Here is a 22,040-nt window from a genome sequence, read left to right on the forward strand (position 1 = left end):
AATATCAAGTAAATATGGGAAGAATAATAGTTACAGTGTTTCGACATGCTGAAAACTACATATTCAAATGTGAAAAGCTGTTAACTCGTTCCCTCTGCAGGCATGCTGATGCATAGAAATATCTTCTGCACTGCACGTGTTCCAGCTTCCTCCTGAGCAAAAGCTCATCGGTATGAACTGGGAACACCTGCTCCCTGCTCCCGGACATTAAAGCTGTGGCTGGCACTCCATTCTGCCTCATGTTCATCTACACCCATACACACCCTGCACCACTGATCTCACTGATTTGCACAGCTCATTAATTTTGTATATGTCTACGTTAGTTTAATAAATTATGTTCTTAAACTGACAAAAATCCTTTTGTCATGGCCTTAAAGGCCAAATTGAAACAAATGGAAAAAATACTAGCCCGTACCAGTGCTACTGCTCAGCCTCCCAGTAGCTGCACCTATGGTATTAATTTGAAATTCCCGACTTTCTTTTTGAGTTATCTCATTCACGAGCTTTTCAAAAGACTTGCCCTCTGAACTTGACCTATTAGAGGGCAAGCCCAGGTGACATCTCTCTCAAGTTATCACACGCACAAAAATGGGCGGTCACGCCCGCTGCCATGCACGGTGATGATAATACTCGAGGCCTTTCAGACTGTGCAGTAAAAACAGTAAAAAACAATTGTTTCTGTACATTAATAATGCTTAAAATTGCTTTGTATCAATTCCAGCTACACTGGTTTACCCATTCAGTACACATTTATACTGCTTATCCATGCTAAATAATAGACTTGAAAGTAAAGTGATACAGACAGTATCATATACATACACTAAGCTGTAACACAGATGTCACCAATTAAACTAGCAGATGTGCTTCATATGTCTTTCCTTAATATAAAACACATTAAATTATTGTGCCATTAACCACACTACTTAAACTCTACACACTACTTACGAGAAGGTTATCAACAGATTCATTTACTTTAATAATGTTTTGCATTCATTTTCCTGTACTGACGCTCCCTGGCTCTTATTTAAAAGCAGACACATAACTCTCCCCTGAAGCAAAAGCACAAAAACTTACATAATCCATCTTAGGAGAACAAACGAGACGAAAATACCACAAACTCACACCATGTGTAGTGTTTTGTTTATTGCAATTCATGAACAGAAAGAGGGAGTTGAGAATCTGTCACGCGCAAATGAAGACTTTCTGCAATATTTATCCAAGGGATTAAAAAGATGAATGCGGCAGGGCGATTCGGCTCTACGAACAGCGAGCCCTGCAGGGTCTGTTAAGCCCTACGATGTACAACAGGTAATAAACAAACACAGTAACAGTCATACAGTAATACTAGGATGCACATTCTTACAGAATGACTTGTCTGAAGTCTTATTCTTTCTACAAGCTACGCTACTTTGTTCATTAATGGCAAGAAATATAATACTTCAAATAATGCGTCATCTCTCGGAAAAATAACAGCAGGGTTACTTCTTTGAAAATAATAATAATAAAAATCTTGATCGTAGAGATTTATACAGCTTATGCAGCCTCATTTGACCTCCTTCAAAAAAGAAAACACAAAATCAGTCCCAGGAGGGCTTCAGTGGCTTGAAACTCAAAGGACTTGAATGAAAAGAATAAATACAGGTTTGTCTGCAGCCCAACCTTCCTTAAATTTCACTAAGACTTCATGTATACAACTGGGTCAGAACATTTGTTATGTATTAGCACATCATATATTATTATCCAGATTCTGACATACAGTTTATTTGCTCAGTTCTGAAAAATCATCAACAATCGGCTCCGACATCCACATTCCCACCTTCTAAACATCATATCGGGACTTTTTTCCCCTCTTCTCCAAACAAAATAGATTTTTCCCCCTCCACATGAGGAATGTTGTCAGGTGGCCAAACTAAAAATATGGCATTTGTAAAACACAGATTTATTGGCAACGTGCTACAGAGCACCACCTGTGTCTGCAGCACCCACGGGGTGAAATTCCTAAGGCTGTCAGCACGTCACAGTAAAGACCTGCACCTCCCTTACCCACAATGCACTTTTTTGCACACCTGAGAATCCCATTCTGATTGTTTTTTTTCTTTAAAATGAGCATGCATGATCAAAAACATTTGTTGGTCAGGCTGTTTTGTGGGTAAAATATTAGAAAATTTAAGACATTTATGTTTTAATCTATTGACATTTATCGTGTTCATATACATTTAGAAATGTGTAAACATTGCTGGTGTGCAATATCATTAATGTGGGAATGCTTGATGTGTTTTGTGCTCCTGCAGCAAATACATTTAACACATGTCTAGGCAGCATTTGTAGTCAATGAATCATTCCTTGTGTAGCTAAATCTGATCCAGCTAGCGCAAAGGGGAAAAGCAGAGACTTAGGAGAAGATCTGGAGCAGAAGGCTGGTTGTCTCAGGTACGGACACACAAGTGGGGAAGAGAAAAGAGGCTACAAATAATACTGTGGTTGATGGTCAGTGTCGAGTGGAGAAAAGAGGTGAGGCTGAGGGGACAAAAGGCTCAAGGCTGGGTCACTGCACTGGGCTCCTTGTCATAGATGTAGCTGCCCACACCACCAGTGTTCACACCTGGAAAAACCACAGGGACACAGCAGCAGGAGTCAGGGGTTAATCAAGAGGGAGAGGCAAAGCTACGACATGAGCAGGACAGGTTGCGACGCATTTCCTGTATTTTTAACCTCGGAGTGGAGGAAGCTTCTGTGAAGCATACAAACTTATGATGAAACAACTGAAATGTGTAACATGTGCAGCTCAGACATTCTGCTTCAAGTGTAGCTGATAACTGGTGGGTTGACAGCACCCCCTAGCGGTTACCTTTGGGCCCAAAGAGAACAGCATAGCATGGTTTGTGGCAGTAGGGCTGGCCATCATGCTGTAATGTGAAAAGAAAAGAAAGATTAACACGACCATAGCAATAAGAAAAAGGGTGACAGCTCTCATTTCTGCTTTATTTTAGAAAGATTAGTTAATTTACTTCTGCAAATGAGCAGATCTACTTGTTGTCGGTACACCCGACAGTTCAGACACCCACATCTTTGGAGTGGGGGAGGAAAACCCACGCAGGCACATGCAAGCACCACACACGGTGAGGCGATGGTGCCTACCACTGTGCTGCCCCCATATCAAATCATTTCTTCTTTATTTGTGTAAAGCATTAACTGCCATACTGTTAAGACTGTCTAATATTTTTAAACCAGTGAGTGTTAGACAAGCTTTTTAAGGGCAAACTTGACAATTCAGATTTGGATTATATGTAGCAAACCTGCTAATTTAAGAGATTTTAGGTTAGGAATACAAAGAGTACGTTCTTGTCATATTCAAGATGTTTTGCCTCATTTTCTTTTCGACACTTCTTTTCTCAACTCTTCAGTTTTTCCACTTTTCTGTTCTGAATTCCTTCCGCCAAAACACCCGTTTTTCTCACCTCTGCGTGGCTGCCAGCAGCAAGAGTCTTGCTGCACCTCTCGCAGCGCAGACAGGGGCGATGCCAGTCCTTGCCCAGTGATGTCACCTTCTCGGCTACGGTGGAAAACACACACAAATGTATACAACCCTGGTGACACACTGTAGCAACCACTTCGCAGATTCACACCTTCTTGCTCAGACACGTTTCTTAATACCCCGTTTCCTGGAAGCGTGAAACTACTTACCGAAATACACCTTCTTGTTGCACCGAGGGCACAGGTTGGCCTCCCCAGAAAAAGTGGTGATGCTGCCAGCTGTTGACACATTACAGGCACATTACAATAGTGGCAAAGCAAAGGGGAACGGTTAAATAAATGACCACCTGTTTTCCCAGGTGTAAAATTTAGTCAACTAATAACATGGGGTAATAAAAATAAAAATGGACCAAGTGCTAAGCAGCTTTTACACACTTCAAGGGAACAATATTGAGTAAAGACACTAATGCTGCTGATTTAGATACTCTGGTTGCCAGTTTTAAACACCTTCCTGCAGGAGCCAATCATTTGGTCTGCTGCAAACAGCAGATGGAGTCAAAAGGCAAAGACAACATGCAACACCTTGTTCCACATGCAACACCTGACCTTAACTACTTTCCTCTTTATATTTCAAGAAACTTTAAAACCTTCTTTCAACTTTCCTGATTTTGAAATGATACGAGTTCACATCTTCATATCATCTACTGCCCAAACGTAGCTCTCACATAATGAAAGTTTACAGAAATGCCAAACAACTGAATCCACACTATTTAAATACTTTTGCATCTGCTCTTGTCTGACACATCTAAAAAAAAAAAAAAAAAAAATCCCCTTCAGGCCTCAAGAGACTTTGCACACCGACTTTCTTATCACTGAGTCAGCCGCTTCTTGCAAACACCCAAATCTTCATCGGGTGGGGAGAAAAAAACCCAAAAATCCTACCAGCTGAAAGAGCCACAAATTTGCAGCATGAATACACTTTCCTGTTTACCTTTTGATGGTGCCTTGGGTGCGTAAGCACGCTTCTCTTCAGCTTTGGAGGCTGAATCCACGCTGGTGGGAGACCCGTTGTTGTTGGCAGGGGTATCATACACATACGAACCTGCTCCACCAATGTTCACACCTGCAAATGTATAAGAGTGAAGTGAGGGGTGGACTTTGGTGGCGAGGTCAGTAACAGCAACACAGAAATGCAAAGAAATGTGGAAAAACAAAACAGATTTATTTTTCCTGATAAATCAACCAATTTTCCATATATCTTATTTATTTATTTCATTTTTTTGCTTATTTATGTGCTTATTAAGACGTGATAACATGGTGTACAAAGACCTGACAGGAACTCAAGTAGGTGAAGTTGACTTGCACTTCACCTTTTGGCCCAAAGAGGGCAGCATAGCATGGTTTGTGGCAGTAGGGCCTTCCGTCATGCTGCAGGAGAAAGAGAAAAACACCATGACTTATGGATGAAACAAACTGATACAACATCCATATAAAGGACAAAAAAATATATACTGACGCAAAAGGGAAAACTGGGCGTGACATTTTTGAGAAGTCATATTTCTGACACTCCTTTCTGATGTCACATTTTTAATTTTGGTCTTTTATTTAGGTGTATGAAAAGATGGAGTGACTATATCCAAAAATGGAGCTGACTCCTGTTCATTTCCCCCCTTCACCTCACTTCTTCCTAATGATGATGTCACTGTCACAGGTTACTTTGATGACAGTGGCCGTATCCAAGCAACAGGCCTGTGTTGATAAATTCACGCCACACTTCACAGTGAGCCATGTGTCTGCATATGCGGGAGCGCTGTGAGTTTCCACTTGAGGAAGGGGAGAAAAAAAAAAAATCTAGTCAAAAATGGCCTGTTGCTGATGCATGCTGGGAATGTGGCGGTCAATGCAGGAGCATGTGACCAGCCTGGGTAGGGGATCAGGGCTGAGAGCCAGGGTGGCCACTGGTCCAGAGCTCAATGCCCATAGATGAGAAGAATCAAGTAATTCAGCAGGCTAGGTGCCAGGCTCAGAGTGGTAGAGGTGAAAAAAACAGAAAAGACCCCACAAAAACAGGCATTTGCCGTTAAACAACGCACATACCCACAATCCCCTCTGCTTTGGCCACATGAGCTCCTTTTCTAAGAGCAAAAAAAAAAAAAAAAAGCCTGCTCTTTCAGCTTTAATAATGTATCAACCGGGACAGGATCAGCTACTGTTAAAGCAGCCACACACTCCTTTCACGCTTCCTGTTAAACACTTACGAGATCCATGAAGGTAGGGGTGCCGATGCCAGGCTATGAGTAAGTGACTTTCTCAGAAAACAAAGGGCTCCTCTGTCAAGAGTGTACTGTTAACAGCCTCATGTACAGAGTCCTCCTATGGCACCAGACATTACCCATCCAGAGCCAAAGAGACCCTGAAACTGGATTATCCATAGCAGAACGACCCACTCTGTTCCCAGCAGTTCAACTCCTACATCCTGAAGTTTAAATCTGTCTTTTCCATCTATTCTTCTCAAATTTCTATTCTTTCCTGACCTTTTTTTTAATCCTCCTGTTATGCTCTGTACCTCAACAACTTCTCACTGTTGCGCTGGACTGGAGGTGCCATGTGAAACAGTAAAAGGAAGGTGGATTAACTTCAGACTTCTCACATTCCTTTATTTCCCCTCATTTTATACACAGCACATGTTGCACTGTAGGTGTTTTAGGATGACAGGTTTCCAGCATTTCAGCATTTTCCCCCAGACAGTTTCACCTTCTTTACTGCAAGTTGCTTAATTTCCATTCGGTTAACCCTCATTCATTTCATCAGCGCCTAAATTTGCCACATTTACACACATTCAAGGTCCAATGTGGAGACTTTTCCCATTAACTCTTTGATTGCTGGTCACTGCATGAACCAGAGAGAGCTGCTTCCTTCCTTTAGCCCACAGACAACTGACCGCACTGGGCTTCATCCTGTCCCTTTAACTCCTTTTAAAGAAGAAGTTCACAACCCTCTGCATACCAGGTTTTAGATGACATCAAACCCTCTCCCAGGCAATCCCACAGTCCCTTTACATTTAAAAAAAAAAAAAAAATGAACTGTCACATGGACTGGTTCGGGTTTGGATGCCGTCCATGGAGAGAGAGGGAGGACGGAGAGGATGGTGGGCAGAGAGAGTGCAGGCCTCAGAGAGACTGTGTGACTACTACATTACTGTAATCACAAAGAGATTAAAACAGCAGAGCTGCATCCTTTGCGGTCTGCAGGGAAATTGGTTTTGTGTACAAAGAGGCTGAGATCATATCCTCCTTAACCAAAGCGAGAGACTCAAAAAGGTGTCTGAGTGACATCCAAGAAGGTGAAATTGAATTGTTGGCCGGCCTATGAAAGGCAAATGAAAAGGGCGAGATAAGAAAACCCCCAGGGTGAAGGTGCCAGATCGTGAATAGTCAGGGGAAACTACAGTATGCTGAGACATGATAGAGTGGTTTGGTTACACAAGACTGAGAGGAAGGATCTGAAAGCGACTCATCCTGCAGGACTAAAGAGGGTCAAATTCCCATGGGGACAAAACATATTGACAGATGCAACCAGACATAAAACAAGGAAGGAAAAGGGACATCCCCTCAGCAGTTTCCTGCAAAAATTACAAAAGGTCAGTGAAATAAACTCCCCCAAATACAAAGCTTCTATTTGAAAAGACTGTATTCTTTAAGTTTAACGAGATTTTAAATATTTGAGGTTAAGACACCTTTTTTAAGTTTCCCTCAAAATGCAAAAACTCCCTGTGGAAAAGCCAAACGTCTTGTGTCAATTAGTAATGTTGCAGACTTGATTCTTTCTGGCCACCTGTACTGTGCTGCCATTATTATTTGCAGAAAAAAAGGCTTAACTACTGGAAATGGAACTTGCATTAACAGAAAACTAGTTCATAAATAGCTTATCGGTCGCTATTAAGAGGACAACTTTAATTAGAGTAATTCACATCAGTGCTGAGTGCCATATCACTGTCCCGCCTGCAGATACAGAGCCCCCCCAATTCAATTACATTGCCAGCAGAAAGTTATATTTTAGCAACAAATAAAAATAAAAGCAGAAGTGTCACAAATGTGAAGCAAACTACAAAATAATCTTTCTTCCATATTAATCAGTTTGAAAACCAGATTATTCCTGTAAGCTGTTTGGCAATAATAACCCCACGTTTGTTATTCATCAAGCAAAAACAGTCCTCTGATTTAAACTTATAACATGCCAAAATTGGCCACTTTACTGTGGCACTTCATGAATTTCTGTGAGCCATTAGAGCAAAACACTTAATGGAAAACTAAACAGAAGAGATTAACAGACGATGGGGGAAAATGCTTAGCTGAAGAACCAGATAAGAATTTGCACGCATGTAGATCAGCAGCACACAGCAGCACCGTTAGCTCTTACTGACCTCAGCGTGGCCCCCGGCGTTCAGCAGCTTGTTGCAGCGGTCGCATTTGAGGCACAGTTTGTGCCAGTCCTTCCCCAGTGATGACACCTTTTCAGCTGCACAAGAAAGACAAAAAACAAAGAAAGAAGAAGTGCATGAGTGCAACCACGGGCATAAAACAACATTTATATAGATTACTTGAAACAACAGCCTTTTATTTTCCCCATCAGCTGTGTTGGGCTTTGTGCGTGCTGTTCAATCAGTCATCGCCTGGAGGAATGACGTCCCTCATTGCTTCACTCTCCACAATAACCTCGTACTGTATCTCTGTGGCCCGATTGAAAACCTGTCAACATGCCAACTGGGGATGAGGGGAGAGTGGGGGGTTGGTATAGGAGGTGGGGAGAGTGGGAATGCCTGTGTACCGCACAGGATGCTGTGATGATGTCACCGAAGGATAGACGGACAGCTGTGTTAGTCCCAGACCAGCGTTAGCAGCAGGGGGTTGCCAACATCTAACCCAATTCTTTTGTGTTACACCCACAAACACACAAACACCCATCCCCCGATTTACAGTATACCCATCCTGCTGGATGCGGTCCTCCAACTGCATTTCCATTACCCCCCCACCCCCTCCCCCGAGTCATCCAGTCGAACTGGCCCTGTAGACAAGCCAGGGAGCCTTATTATACACTTTCCAATAATAAATCACCACTGCTTCAACACAATGAGCCCTAAGGAGTCACAGAGGCAGCAGAGGAAACACCTTCCCTTATCAAGGCAGGGCACAAATAGCCGGATACGGGAATCTGCTTCCTTACATACCCAAGACTGGAAAAAACACAAACATATGCACATCGGGCATGCATTCATTCCTTCTGATGTTGTTTTCTTCCTGTGCTATAAAACCAGGAATTCAAGTTGTTTTAGGACTTAAGAAATTTGAGATGTTGAGTCGTGAAACAGTCCTTTTGCTACATATGATGAACTACTACAGGAGTTAGCTTGGCTAGCTAGGTGAAGCTCACTGACAAAACATCTGTCTGAATTCGCAAACTTCCACTAGGATACTTTGATATGGAAGCCCTGCTTACTAGTGTAACGCATGATTTTACCGGGTTGTGTGCATTTAATGACAATCACAATAGCAGCACTGTCTCAGGCTGGAACAGATTGTCTTCTGACCAAACCTCATTAAAGTTATAAGTTTTTGCTTTATGAAGGCATTTCTTTATTACATCTAATTGAAATCAGAAGAGCACTGTGGTCACGTGTCAGCAACAATTTGAACAATAATAAAAACTAGACTTAAGATACGAAGACTCTCGACTTTGAGAAAAAAAAAACAAGGAAAGTACTGAAAGCACTTGTCTATTTTTATATCCAATCCAATCCAACTTTATTTATATAGCACTTTTAAAAACAACAAAGTTGACCAAAGTGCTTTCCAATAATAAAACAGAGATAGCAGTTAAAACCATACTTTAAGCATACAATGAAATCAATAAACAAAACAAATATATAATTGAAAAAGAAGATAAAAATAAATCAACATGAGTAGAATAAACAATAAGATATACAATGAATAAGATTAACAAAGTAAAAAGATTAAGAATGACCAACAGCTGACTAAAAACTGACTACAAACTGGCTCTGATAACACTCCTAGAAGGCCTTTGAAAAAAAGTGTGTTTTTAAAAGTGATTTAAACATTTCAAGTGTTGGGGCCTGCCTAATATGGAGGGGCAGTTTGTTCCATAGTTTGGGGGCCACAACAGCGAAAGCTCGGTCTCCTCGGTGTTTCAGTCTCGACATGGGGACAGCAAGGAGTGACTGGTCAGATGATCTGAGAGACCTTTGTGGAGTGTATTGGTGTAAAAGGTCTGACAGGTAAGACGGAGCCAGGCCATTTAAAACTTTAAAAGCAAGCAATAAAATTTTAAAATGAATTCTAAAATGGACAGGCAACCAGTGTAAGGAGGCAAGAACAGGGGTAATGTGCTCACGTTTGCGTGTCCCTGTCAACAGGCGAGCAGCAGCATTCTGGACCATTTGCAAGCGTGATAGTGAAGCCTGATCAATACCAATATAAAGTCCATTACAATAATCAAGGCGAGTGGTCACAAATGCGTGCAAAACTCTCTCCAAGTCACAAAAAGAAATAAAAGGTTTTACTTTAGAGAGCTGCCTCAACTGAAAAAAGCTTTTTCTCACCACTGTATTTACTTGTTTGTCCATTTTAAGAGCTGTGTCAAATTTTACTCCAAGGTTGGTGACAATTGATTTGACACACGATGTAAGAGGACCCAAGTCAGATGGAGGGACACCAGGTCCATTCGGCCCAAATATAATGACTTCAGTCTTCTTTTCGTTAAAGTTTAAAAAATTCAGAGCCAACCATGCTCTGATATCCTTAAGACATTCTAAAATAGGCCTGAGGGGGTTAAGGTCATTGTGTTTCATCGGTAGATAAATTTGACAATCATCTGCATAAAAATGAAATGAGACTTTATGTTTTTTAATAATATGGCCAAGGGGAAGTAAATAAATACTAAAAAGAAGGGGCCCAAGGATGGATCCTTGAGGTACACCACATGGGAGGGGGACGGAAGATGAATGAAATTTACCAAGTGAGACTGAAAAACTTCTATCAGAGAGGTATGACTTAAACCACTCCAAGGCAGTGCCTCTAATTCCAACATGATGTTCTAGACGATAAATCAAAATATTGTGATCTACTGTATCAAAAGCTGCTGTGAGATCCAAAAGCACAAGTAAGACAGACTTCCCAGAGTCAGCAGTTAATAAGATATCATTAAAAACTCTCAAAAGTGCAGTCTCTGTGCTGTGAAGTGCTTTAAAACCAGATTGAAATACCTCAAAAATGTTTTGACTCTCTAAAAAAGTCTGCAGCTGTGAGCACACACAAATTTTATATCACTAAAATTTATTAGTATTTGCAATGATTGCAAACTTCCATATGACAAAAGAGTAAGTTCTGAGCCTTGTGTATCTGTGCGTCCTACTCATTTTGGAAGCAATAGCACACCTCAGGTCATGATGCACTGCCTTTCTTCTGGAAATGCTGTTTGAACCGACCGTCTTCTGTTAATTTTTCTACAGCGTCTTTATATTTTGGGCTCGTCTGATTAAATCAACTTTGTTCTTTGGATAACCAAGTTAAATTTGATTTGATTTGATGCGAATGACAAAAATTAGATTTGGACTTTGGTGTGGAAAGGATCGCTTTGGGAGATCTGATTACACCCTGCTGAGGTTTCCACTTACAAACAGTTTCACTGGCCGTTACAACAATGAGACAAAAAGGGCAACAACAAGGCCCTGGAGAATAGTGGAAAGAGGGGGATGCAGAATGATACATGTGTAGCTGCTGCACATACATGTGACAGAAAGATTTGCATGGACACTGTAGCTCCTTTTGATGTTTCAGCTTTAACTCTAGCAATACTTCACAGGAAAGACCTTTTAACCTGTTTTAACCTGTTTGCAGGATTAGCGCATGTATTTTCAGGTTTCTTTCACATCTTTACAGTATCTTGAGATGATGTTTGAAGAGAGTGCAAATACAACCAATAAGGGTTCTGCCTTGTCTGTATGAGCGTTTGATTTGTTTCATCATAAATCTGAGGACACGAATCTACTTCTTGACACGTAATTCAGTGTTAAAATAAGCTGCATAAATGGGCTACAGGTAGCCTGCCAGGGCAGATTCATGAATACAGACACACCTCCAGACAGATCTGAAGTCAGTGTATGAATGGAAACGGACGTCAGAGCCTCGCCAGCATGTCCTTGTTCCTCTATGAGTGACTGTCCACTGTTTGAAGGCTCCCTGATTTAAAAGCCGGCTGCTGTTGTAAGAGGAGTGAGCTTGTCTCTCTCTGTTATGTGATGGGGGAATATAGAGTGGGGGAGTTATAGAGTGGGGGGAGGTAGAGGGGATCTACATCCCCCGAACACTAAAATAAAGCTAGATCATTTGGATTTGGGTATGTCATTTGACAAGCATGTCAAAAAGAAAAGGAGAAAAAAAACCCCACATTTAAAATAAATAAATAAAAGTTACATAATGACTGCGCCAAGGGACGATAGATGGTCTCAGTATCCCAAAATAGTAACAGTGTGGGTGCAAATAAAGCAAATAAAATGCCATCGCATTTTCCTCTACCTGGTTACGGCAACAACATTAGGGTAAATGCACCCACTTGTGTAAACAAGCAGGCTCCTCTCTGGATACTCACATTTACACTGTCAACACCGACGAGAATGTGCCAAATCCTTTTAGCCAGACTGTCTTCTCTCACGACAACATGCGATTTGCTTCACTCAAAAGCACACACAAAAAAAGGATTCCACCATGACTTGATGTAAACAATGGAAGTCCTTAAGGAAATCACTGCTGAACAGTGGTGGAGCACCTCACCTGACATTCCTTTCTGCTTTTGCTTTATAGCTGAAGTAATGCCAACAATTCATGGCTTCTAACTGCGTTGAAATAGCCGGGGGCTGAAAACAGCGGGGTGAAGAAACACCACTGTCACACAGTAGATTGCAAATATTAATGAGTGTGACTGCTGCCTAACCCAAAACACAGCAACTAAATTAAATGTGACATAAGATATAGTGACATGACACCAAGTCTTGAGCTTGCATTTGATAGCTGATCTAAGAAACTTAATACGTGGTCCAAAGAAATGAGGCCATCGGCAAGAGACCTTTAGGAGTGCCAAAAATCAGCCTTTGGTGCAAGAAAGATTTCATTGGCGAGTTAAACACCGACACCAACAGGCTTCAATAACAGCTTTATGAATGCATATATAAGAGATTTACCTTGAGCAACACCCTCAACCTCTGGGCGACCGCTTTTAATTACAGGGGACATGCTTTCTGGTGGAAGGCAACCTGTCTTTAAACAATGGCATTCAACATGCTGACTGCAATCACTCTCAGGCAGATTAGTGAAGATTTTTGAGGCTACGTCCACACTGATGTGTTTTCGTTTGAAAACGCATCGTTTTCTCTCCGTTTTGGCCTCCACACTGACAGTCCACACTGAGATGCCGTTTTCGCACAAGGAAAACGCACCGTTTTGAAAACGCTCTCAAAAACGAAGCTTTCGCGTTGCAGTGTGGACAGCGAAAATGCAGACTTTTGAAAACGATGACACGTGTTAGTCATATGATCCAGTCGTGTGACCAATAAAACTAAGATAGCGGAGGGCATCATACAGCAGTTTTGTTTGCGTTCAGTTTTGACAGCCCTATTAAAGCTTAATATCAGTATGTACATGCTCCAGATAGCTTTTCTTCAAATTCTTTAACTCTCACTCGCTTTTGCAACTTTGTACTTTTGCGTTACTCGCAGCAACAACTCCACCTCATTGTTAGTCCATTTAAAAAACTCGGTGCTTTTCTTCAACATTCTGCCGCGACGTTTCAAAGAGCCGGAAAGTAAATAAGCGGCAAACAGAAATGAGGCAGGTCGAATCTTCTTGCGTTTCACGCATGCGCAGTACTGGAACGTAAGCGTTTTCGACCATTTCAATGTGGACGTGCAACTCTGTGAAAACGACTGAAAACGCTAGTGTGGACGCGGAGCGTTTTCAGACGAAAACGCCATTTTCAAATCTATCCGGGCTAGTGTGGACGTAGCCTGAATTTCTGAATTTGTTTTTTAACTGACGTTCTGGATGACCTCTGAACTCTGTAAGTAGTTATTGTGACCCAAACTGATAGCACACTGGCTCCGTGCTATTGCCATTTTACTGCCATCTCGGCACACCAACATCATTTTGAAGACACCAACTGACTGAACGGTCGCAGACCTTGTCTCCATCTTTGAAACAACCAGTTCAAAGGCAACAAGTTCATTGCACATGGTCACAATAATTTGGTCACTTTCCCCAGTGCGACTGTAACATAAGGCTGCCAGTGGAACTGGGTTACTCTTTTATGTTGAAGAAGGAAAATAAAAACAGAAAGGCCCACAAACAAGCATCAACCAAAGACAGCTGCAATAATAGCCTGGCAAAATATCTCAAGGGTGGGAACTCGGTATTTGGCAACGACCTCGTGTCCCAGACGTCAGTTATTTACTGCAAAGTATTTGCATTCAAGCATAAAAAACAAAATCTCTTAATTTGTTGAACTTAGAAGTGAAAATAAATTTCTCCATGCAGATGCAGTCCTGACAGAGATGATGCTACTGCGGGAACACCGAGCTTTAAATGAGAAAAAGTGCTGGACGGAGGTCATCACTATAACCATATGATACCTGCACCACTGTAAGCTGCTTAACTTCATTTGTAAATTCCTGGTCTAAGCTCTTCAGTCCGTGCTCGGTTGCCCTGATTGCATTGTCAATATGGTTTAAATCACCGAGTGAGCCTGCTGCTGATCCCTCTTCTCACTGATTTATGCATTAGTCAAAGTAAAGGAGACAAAACTCGAGATACAGTACTGCACAACCCATGACCCATTTATAAAGAAATTACAGCACTAACATCCTCTCCAGTAGATCCCCAACCCAATAATCTGGTCTTATTGTTTTATTAGGAGTCACAGCATCATTATTCTAACTTTGTGTCTAACTTTTCCCCGGGAAATTGAAATCATAAGACGTCTAATGCAGAGGATAAAAACAGCAATTCAACATCAAGTAGATTCAGGATGTCTGAAAACAAATTACTTGTGTGATTGAGTTTCAGCTGGTAAGAATATCTGCTCCACTTGCAAACACAGTAGTACCTCAGAGAACTTTAAGCAGGTTATAACTTGATTTACCTTGTTTGTTCAGCTACAAGATGCCATTATGCACCAGACTGCATTAAGGCCGAACGCTGTTATGCTCAGACAAAGTTCCTCAGCCTATAAAGGGAGAGGCACCGGAGAAGGCCTGCAGCAAATGGTCTACAAACATCGGGTAATTGCACAGAACATTAAGCAACAGGACTTTAACAAGGGGTCTTCAGAGGAAATAAGCATTAAGGGGCCATTTCTCCAAATGACTTAATCACAGTTGCTTGATTGTCAACAGTAATGAAGGAGCTGCATCGAGACACCAGAGCTGACGACAGCCTGATGTACTCACCCCGGGTCAGGAGGAAATTTGTCTGCTGCCTAACTCGGAGTCATAACAGATAAAGGGGCTCGACGTACTGAAAAACATTTACCCAGCTGATCTCCCACCATGCAGTGCGGGAGGAATGTCAGCCGGGGGGGGGGGGGCAGGCTCTGGAATCGCATATGGGTGCTCTCTTATCACTCAATAATTCAATCAGGGTGCAGTGGGGGGAAAATCTAATGTGTTTGACAAAGAGGAAGACAACAGGGCCACAGCTCTGCATGCAGCTGGAGCTCATTTCTGCAATGAGATTTAAAAAAAAAAAAAAAAAATGACTGTACCGGGTCCTGGTTTGTATGTTTAAGAGAACTCTACAGCATCAAAGCCAAAGGTATATAAAAATCGGCGGTTTGAAAGTGCTCTGAATTAGCTTGACGCAGCGTGCAGACATCAAATTAGTAGCTTATTTACATTTTTGCAAGTGATTAAGCGATCAAGTCTTTCGTAATGGTCATGATGTAACCGATGTTATTGTAAATATCTTGAACTCATGGCTGCCTGGCTTCTGTTCTGTTGCACCTTCTGGTAATGTGGACCCATCTGTTCAGCTTTTCCCACAATAAAGCCCTATTAAACACACTTACAAACCAAAACACACACACACACGTGCGCACGCAGAGACACACACAGACACACATACTCCCTCTCCATCCTTTTTCTCATTCCTTTCATCCATCAGTGACAGCTGAGTCCACGCGGGTGTTTCGCTTTTTTGGCTTTTGTCGCAGCAGCACGATGACTGCATGTCCTAATAAGCACCACACACCTGACTGGCAGAGTAAAGGGCCCCAAAGGCAACGTTGGACTCAAGCGTGAAGGGTACACAGAGGGATGTAAGAAAGGAAAAAAATAAGCAGCCTGTGTTTCCTCCTCTGCATCCTCTTACTGTTCAGCTCTCTAAAGTACAAATACCCTCAAGGACTTGTGACCTTTTACTCAACTTAAAGACAATGGCCATTCATTTGCACCCACAGGGGAATTAAGCCTCACAAGTGACTTTGGGGGCGTTTTAAAGTAAGGAATGTGTTCATTTGTGGCATCTTTATCCTGCCTAAGTGGAATCAAATTGTTCTATTAACTTGATAGAGCTGTGGCCATCAGCAAGTTTTCTTTAAAATTTACAATCATGTTAAGGAAGGAAGCTCTGAGGGATAATTTGTTAAAAAAAAAAATCCATCCCCACTTGACAAGAAAATAGTTTTAAGACTGTCCAGTGCTATATCTGTTTAAACTAAAACTAAGCTGACCCTGGCACTGCTGTGTCGAACATCATAATTGATCTGTTCAGGATGAATGTGTGTCTGCAGTTCCCTGTGGTGCTCAGTGACAGCGCAGGGTGGAGAGCCATGCTAAAGAGAGGGTAGGAAACACTTTTTTGGACGAGTCTCCTGTTGGCTGATGCAACCCCATAGCAAAACTTAACTCTGGAGGTCGTCTGTCGCCTCAGCCAAGGCGAGGTTTCCTCCCCAGGCTTTCTCCCTTTCTCCCCTCCCTTTGTGAATAAAAAAAGGCAGACCGCGTGAATCCTGTTGACTGACGTAAATGGACTGCAGTTGACTCGCATCCTGTCTGGGCTGGTCAAAGGAGCCGCAGGCAAAGCACCCTCACCGCAGTCCGTCTCAGTGACATGCTCACCCTCCCCAAACCCCTACGCATGCTTACCCCTACACCACATTTCTTCTCTAACCAGTCAGGACACTTAGCCCAGCTTCAGGGTTTTCTAAAAGATCTATTCTGCATGTACAGCTTAGAGTAGCGGGCAATGCATTCAGAAGTGTAGGCAGGATCACTGAAATTTCTTTAGCTCCAGCCAGAGGTAATTTTGATAATGAAGCCCTGAGGGAAAGAGACATCATATGACGGAGGCAGAAAATGTAGCAGCTAAGTGAAATCATCTGAGCTGTGTAAAGTGGAGTATTAAAACAGAAGAGTGTGGTGTACTGGAGTGCCTCAATTTAAAAGTGCACAACACTTTTAAATTGACATGTGATTTTTAATAACAAGGACCCAGTGGTAACATCCACAATAACACCAGCATTAGCCATTTGGGGCAGCAAATGTATCTGTAGTGGCTACTTTTTGGTTAACACGAACAGAAAAAAAGAAATTTGATATCCACTGGCAAAATGTGCAGTTCCTACAGCGATTTAAATCAAGCCAATCCATATAAACCCATGTTAAAATGACTTCTTTCAATTATATTAGGGCTAAACTTAAGCATGATCGGGGCACGGACACTTTGTCTGGGAGGTTGATGCTAGCTGTGTGCCAGGCTTTTAGAGCATTTCAAATATGGCAAATATGGCTTCCTCTATGGTTAATTGTAATAACAGCCCATCCAAGAAATCTGTACTCCTGTTACACAGGCTAAAATTCTAATGTTTTATATCTTTGGTCTTTTATATTTAGCACCAATAGGCAGTGTGAACACATCCTGTTACCTAACAAGCATATAAATTAGTAAATATCATCACTTTTGGCTCCAGATAAACCTGAGATGACCAAAAACACTAAAACGAGCAAAATGCTAATGGCTTCAAAAGAGCCTTAAAACAATGGGTGACATCATGGGGTTATCGCCATCTTTTATATACAGTCTAGTGTGTTAGTGATGGTCTAACTAGGTAAGACTAAGCAGCTACAAGTCTAGCCCACTTACTTACCGATTTGCTATCGAAAGCTAACTTTCATGTTTCGATCCACTGTTGTCATAGAAACAGTGGGTGTTTTGGTAGCTGGTTGCAGACAGGGCAAAAAGATTATTTTCAAACAGCTCCAAATAAAACTCAATCTACTGAAAACTGTTGAATTTCTCAGACAAACTTGGATTTTCTGATATATTAACCTTGAGTGACAAATAAGTCACATGGTTCATGTACGTCATGCCTGTTTCTCTTGCACTCTATCATATTTTGCTTCTGAACTTCTAACAGTTTTTCCATCTCACACAAACAAAACCTGTTATCCAACTATACCTCATATCTATATGATTTACAATCTATCACCTAGTGTTCTGTGTTTTATCAGCCTCCAGTTTTTACTGGAAACCTGCCACGTGACTGCACATGTACTCTCTATGTATAGAGGGCTTCAACATAGCGATACGTTTAGAACATAAATACAACAAATTGTGCTTGCTGAACAAAATCTATTTGTAAAAAAATATAAAGAAGGTGTGTTGTAATAATGCAATCTCTAGAACGAATGTAATGAGCAAGCTATTTGGGTGAAATGCACACATCCACCTTTGTTTCCTCTGTGCCGTTATGTAACAGGTCGCACTGCTGGAAGGCTTGACCTGTGTGGGGAGGTGGGGTAGTGGGGAGCTCAATTGTCAGCACCCAGCTTAATGCCATCTCCATTAGGGGATCATATTTGTGCCTCAAAAAGGCAGAGAAAAGGGACTCTCATTGAGTGGCACACAGGAGCTGATAGGTTATGCAATGGCACTGAACAAGAGGCAACAACTCAAGAAATGATGTTACATAACTGAAAAGGCACATTCACACAGCCCACTGGGCAGCCAAGTGGAAAACAGGGTACTCTAGCGTCGACAGAGAAGAGGTGAGGGGGAAAAAATAGGGGTATTGTGTAGCTGTTTGGGGTAAAAGCGGGGTTTAAAAAAAAAGATGGTGTGTGGGAAACAGTGCCCTGGTCTCTGTGGTCAGACTGAGGAGACGAAAGTATTCGGTCTCACTAGAAGGACAAATGTACGGAGAGACAGAAAGAGCCCTGTGTGAATAGAGATGTCCTTTCTCATTATAATGCATGAAGCACTTTGAGAGTCTCAGTTTAAATAAAGGCGAGCCATCTCACCCCATTTCCCCCAGTCCTTGTAGTTTAAAGAAAAAAATAAACCGGGAAGAGGAATTCAGGGCCTGAGGCATTGCTGACCAAAAAAGAGGAAAGAGAGCCAGAGTGAGAAAGACTACTGAATGAAAGAGAGAAAAGGGAAACTCGCAGCAGAACACCATTAGTTCCCATTAAGCTCTCATTTGTTCAGTTAGCTGCACAAAGATGCATTGCTCCCGTTTGTTATGAACAAGAATTGCATCACTCGGCTGAACTTGGGTGCTCGAAACAAGCTCAGCGAGCCGTTTTGTCCTCCTTCACACGCCAACAGTGTCAGCAAATAGTGCCCCGTGTATATGAGCATCTCCATACCACAGGAACTAACAGACGCGTCACCGCAATGTGGACGCTGAGAATTTTAGTAAGCAAGCCCTGCAATTAAGAAGTGACCATCTCTGAGATGTTTGCATTCTTTTAATACCAGCATCAAGAGCAGCTTCCTTTTTCTGCTACTGCTTATTTGGGTTTCTTAAAAATAAGCCTTCGCTTTTAGGCTGCAGAAGCTTTAAAAGTAGAGAAAACGTTCCAACATGTGCATCGAGTGGCAATGAAATTGAACTGTCACCACCGGAAGACAGCTGTCCTTTAAAACTGAAAGGAAAATAATAATAAAAAAAATCTCCTTTTCCCCAAACCGAAAGAATTTCCATCCCAGACTGCGGCTCACCGAGGCCACTTGAAATAATGTTCCCAACCCCCAAAGTCCTACAGTGGGACTCAGCCAATCAGCAGGAAGACCAGGTGGGGAACAGCAGGGTGGGCCCATCTATACAGCACACCACAAACCATCACCAAAAGAAGAAAAGGGGTAGAGCAAAATAAGATGGAAAATAGACAATTTTCTCCATCAACAACACATGTCACGGTGCATTTCTAAAGCACAGAGTTTTTATTTTCCACTTTACACCCCCATTCATGCCTTTCCCTCTGACTTTAACAGTTTTGCAGAGCTGAAAATTGATCTCTGCTCTGCATTTTTCATCACTCTGCAAAACCAAATGGCTGAGAGGAGGGCGTGTGTAGGTGGAGCCACTGAGCTCATCTACAATATCTGAACTTCATCACTGACACGTTGACGCTCAGCCTGTGGGCAGCTAAACTCTTCTCCCTCCCTGACCTCTCCCTTGTCTCGTCATAGTTTTCACAGCCTCCCTTGAAATGGCTAAAACTTTAATAATACCTCCATTCACACCTCCCCTGATCTCCTTCGCTGGATGAGTGCAGTTAATTTAGTACGCACTGGCTTCCAGTAGGCCTACGCCGTCATCTTCATTGCTCTCCACCCAATAACACACCCCAACCAAAAATAACTCCGCTAGCCTGGATCTCAACATGTTACATAAAAAAACATCACACATCACTAAGGAGCTGTGACTCACCCACTGCAGCGCATTACGGGTACGGTGCATAAAATTTGTATTGGAGGAAAATAAATCTTATTTGTGCTGATATTATTCCATGCCGATGACTCTCGGGACCCATAGGATGAGCAGCAGCTGGGATATTCACTGCCACCCGTGTTACATAAGAGGACTTCCATCCACTAACATAATTGGTTTTGACCCCCGTAACAGCTCAGATGTGTGCTGTGAAGTGTACAACAGATCGGTACCCAAGATTTTTTTCCCCCCAGCATGCAGTCAAACACAAACACAGAAATACTCAGAAGTTCAACTGCATAACAGCAATAAAAACAAACTGAGGAGTGAGCATGCCAAGTGCAGCTTTCAGATGTAAATGCTCTCCTTTAATCCAGCGCTCTGCGCGTAGATTACTTTGCACTGTAAACATCTGTTGCAATGAATATAAGGTGCGATCACTCTCACTGTGACCGAGTCGAAGCTCACGGCTCAAGTGGGTGTCTTGTTTTCATATTTTTATTTACAAAGATGTGAAAGATGCATTTTTTCAGGTTTTCATCCCACTGACGCAGCATGATGTTGCTCCGCTCCTCTCTTGAGTGGGCAATCTCAGCATATGGCATTTCTGCACTCTTGGCAACGGCCTGCATCAGCCAACTCTCCAAAGCCAACTGCCAGGCTTGGATGTTTACCAAACACAACAAATTAAAAATGCCACAGATCAGTGTTGAAATAAGATAAATCATTCATCCAGTCTTGTGTAGACAAGTGTAAACAGGGCATGTTTCCATTCACATAAGTTAGAAGCGTTTAGTGTACAAAAATAAAATCTATTAAATGTTTGCACTTTGTTTGCACTTATTGGGTCTTTTGTTTACACTAACCCCACTTTCACGTCAGCTTCTAGGTTTATCAAAGTATTTCTCTGTGAATCATTTACTTTGTCAGCAACCTTTAGTCTAATAAGACATGTTAGGAGGTTTAGCTGAAGGAGATATTCCTTTACACATCATTATACATTAAGTTATACAGTTAGCTACAGTTTCACAAATTCTTCAAACAAAATACACCCAGTTCGTGTTTACATTCAGAACCTCATTTAAAATTCAGCCATTTTTAGCAAATGAGTGTAAATGCTAGTGCTAGGTCAAATGTTTGTTTATTTCCAATGAATGGACTTTGAAAAATATCAAAAATAGTTTATATCCCATTCAAAGCACCGCTCATGGGATTTCTAAATTAAGAGGATTAATGTAAAAATAAAAATTACATTGACTGCTGTGATGAGTATATTTAGCTAACGAGCCAAAAAGTAATTTAAACACGCTGGATCCCTTAAACCGGGAATCACTTACCGAAATACACCGTCTTCTCACACTTAGGACACTTTGAGGCCATTTTTGAGTGTGGTGGTTCGAGTGAAAGTGATGTGTTTTGGTTGTCCGCAGCGGTTTCTACTCTCTAATCGTCCTCTAGCTCTGCTCTCAACAGCAAGTGCCCCGCTCCGCTCACAGAAGCTGGAGCATCTATTCAGCTAACGGCTCGTCATTTACATAGCTCCGCCCCCCCACGCTATGAAAACACTCCTAATGCCCCCTTCAAGAATGGTGGGAAATGTCACAATTTCACGACAGACTGGTAAAAACGCCGAAGTTTTCAGTGAATTTTCCGAAAAGCTCTACTGAAAATTGATTGTGTAATTTGCAGAACTTATACGTTGCATCCTACACTATATGAGCTTAGACAATTAGACAAATGTTACTTGTTCGTCACTGAAAGTGCACTTTGATGCTTGTGTGCTTTTGTAT

The 22,040-nt window shown here is 41.9% G+C and overlaps 1 protein-coding gene across 1 annotated transcript; it reads right to left on the minus strand.

Annotated features, from left to right (window-relative positions):
• Positions 1-1,123: 1,123 nt before the first annotated feature.
• On the minus strand, positions 1,124-21,762 carry crip2 (cysteine-rich protein 2). Its single transcript, XM_086274614.1, has 8 exons — positions 21,588-21,762; positions 7,898-7,992; positions 4,845-4,902; positions 4,466-4,597; positions 3,685-3,753; positions 3,459-3,553; positions 2,849-2,906; positions 1,124-2,602 (listed from the first exon to the last, which is right to left on the minus strand). Exons 1-8 carry the CDS (start codon positions 21,628-21,630, stop codon positions 2,535-2,537), a joined length of 618 nt encoding a protein of 205 aa, XP_086130740.1. The 5' UTR covers positions 21,631-21,762; the 3' UTR covers positions 1,124-2,534.
• Positions 21,763-22,040: the final 278 nt, after the last annotated feature.

The sequence above is a fragment of the Aulonocara sp. 'chitande type north' Nkhata Bay genome, linkage group LG19 (assembly GCF_057382095.1).
Source record: "Aulonocara sp. 'chitande type north' Nkhata Bay isolate Kocher_YH1m ecotype deep benthic linkage group LG19, A_spYH_male_GT1.1, whole genome shotgun sequence".
Classification (NCBI taxonomy): domain Eukaryota; kingdom Metazoa; phylum Chordata; class Actinopteri; order Cichliformes; family Cichlidae; genus Aulonocara; species Aulonocara sp. 'chitande type north' Nkhata Bay.

Excerpts from the sequence above, each read along its gene's own strand:
- crip2 (XM_086274614.1), bottom strand. The coding sequence starts at position 21,630 with ATGGCCTCAAAGTGTCCTAAGTGTGAGAAGACGGTGTATTTCG. Across the intron at positions 3,754-4,465 it reads ACCCAAGGCACCATCAAAAG|CTGGCAGCATCACCACTTTT; the intron begins GTAAACAGGAAA and ends ATGTGTCAACAG. Across the intron at positions 2,907-3,458 it reads CTGCTGGCAGCCACGCAGAG|CATGATGGCCAGCCCTACTG; the intron begins GTGAGAAAAACG and ends TTCACATTACAG.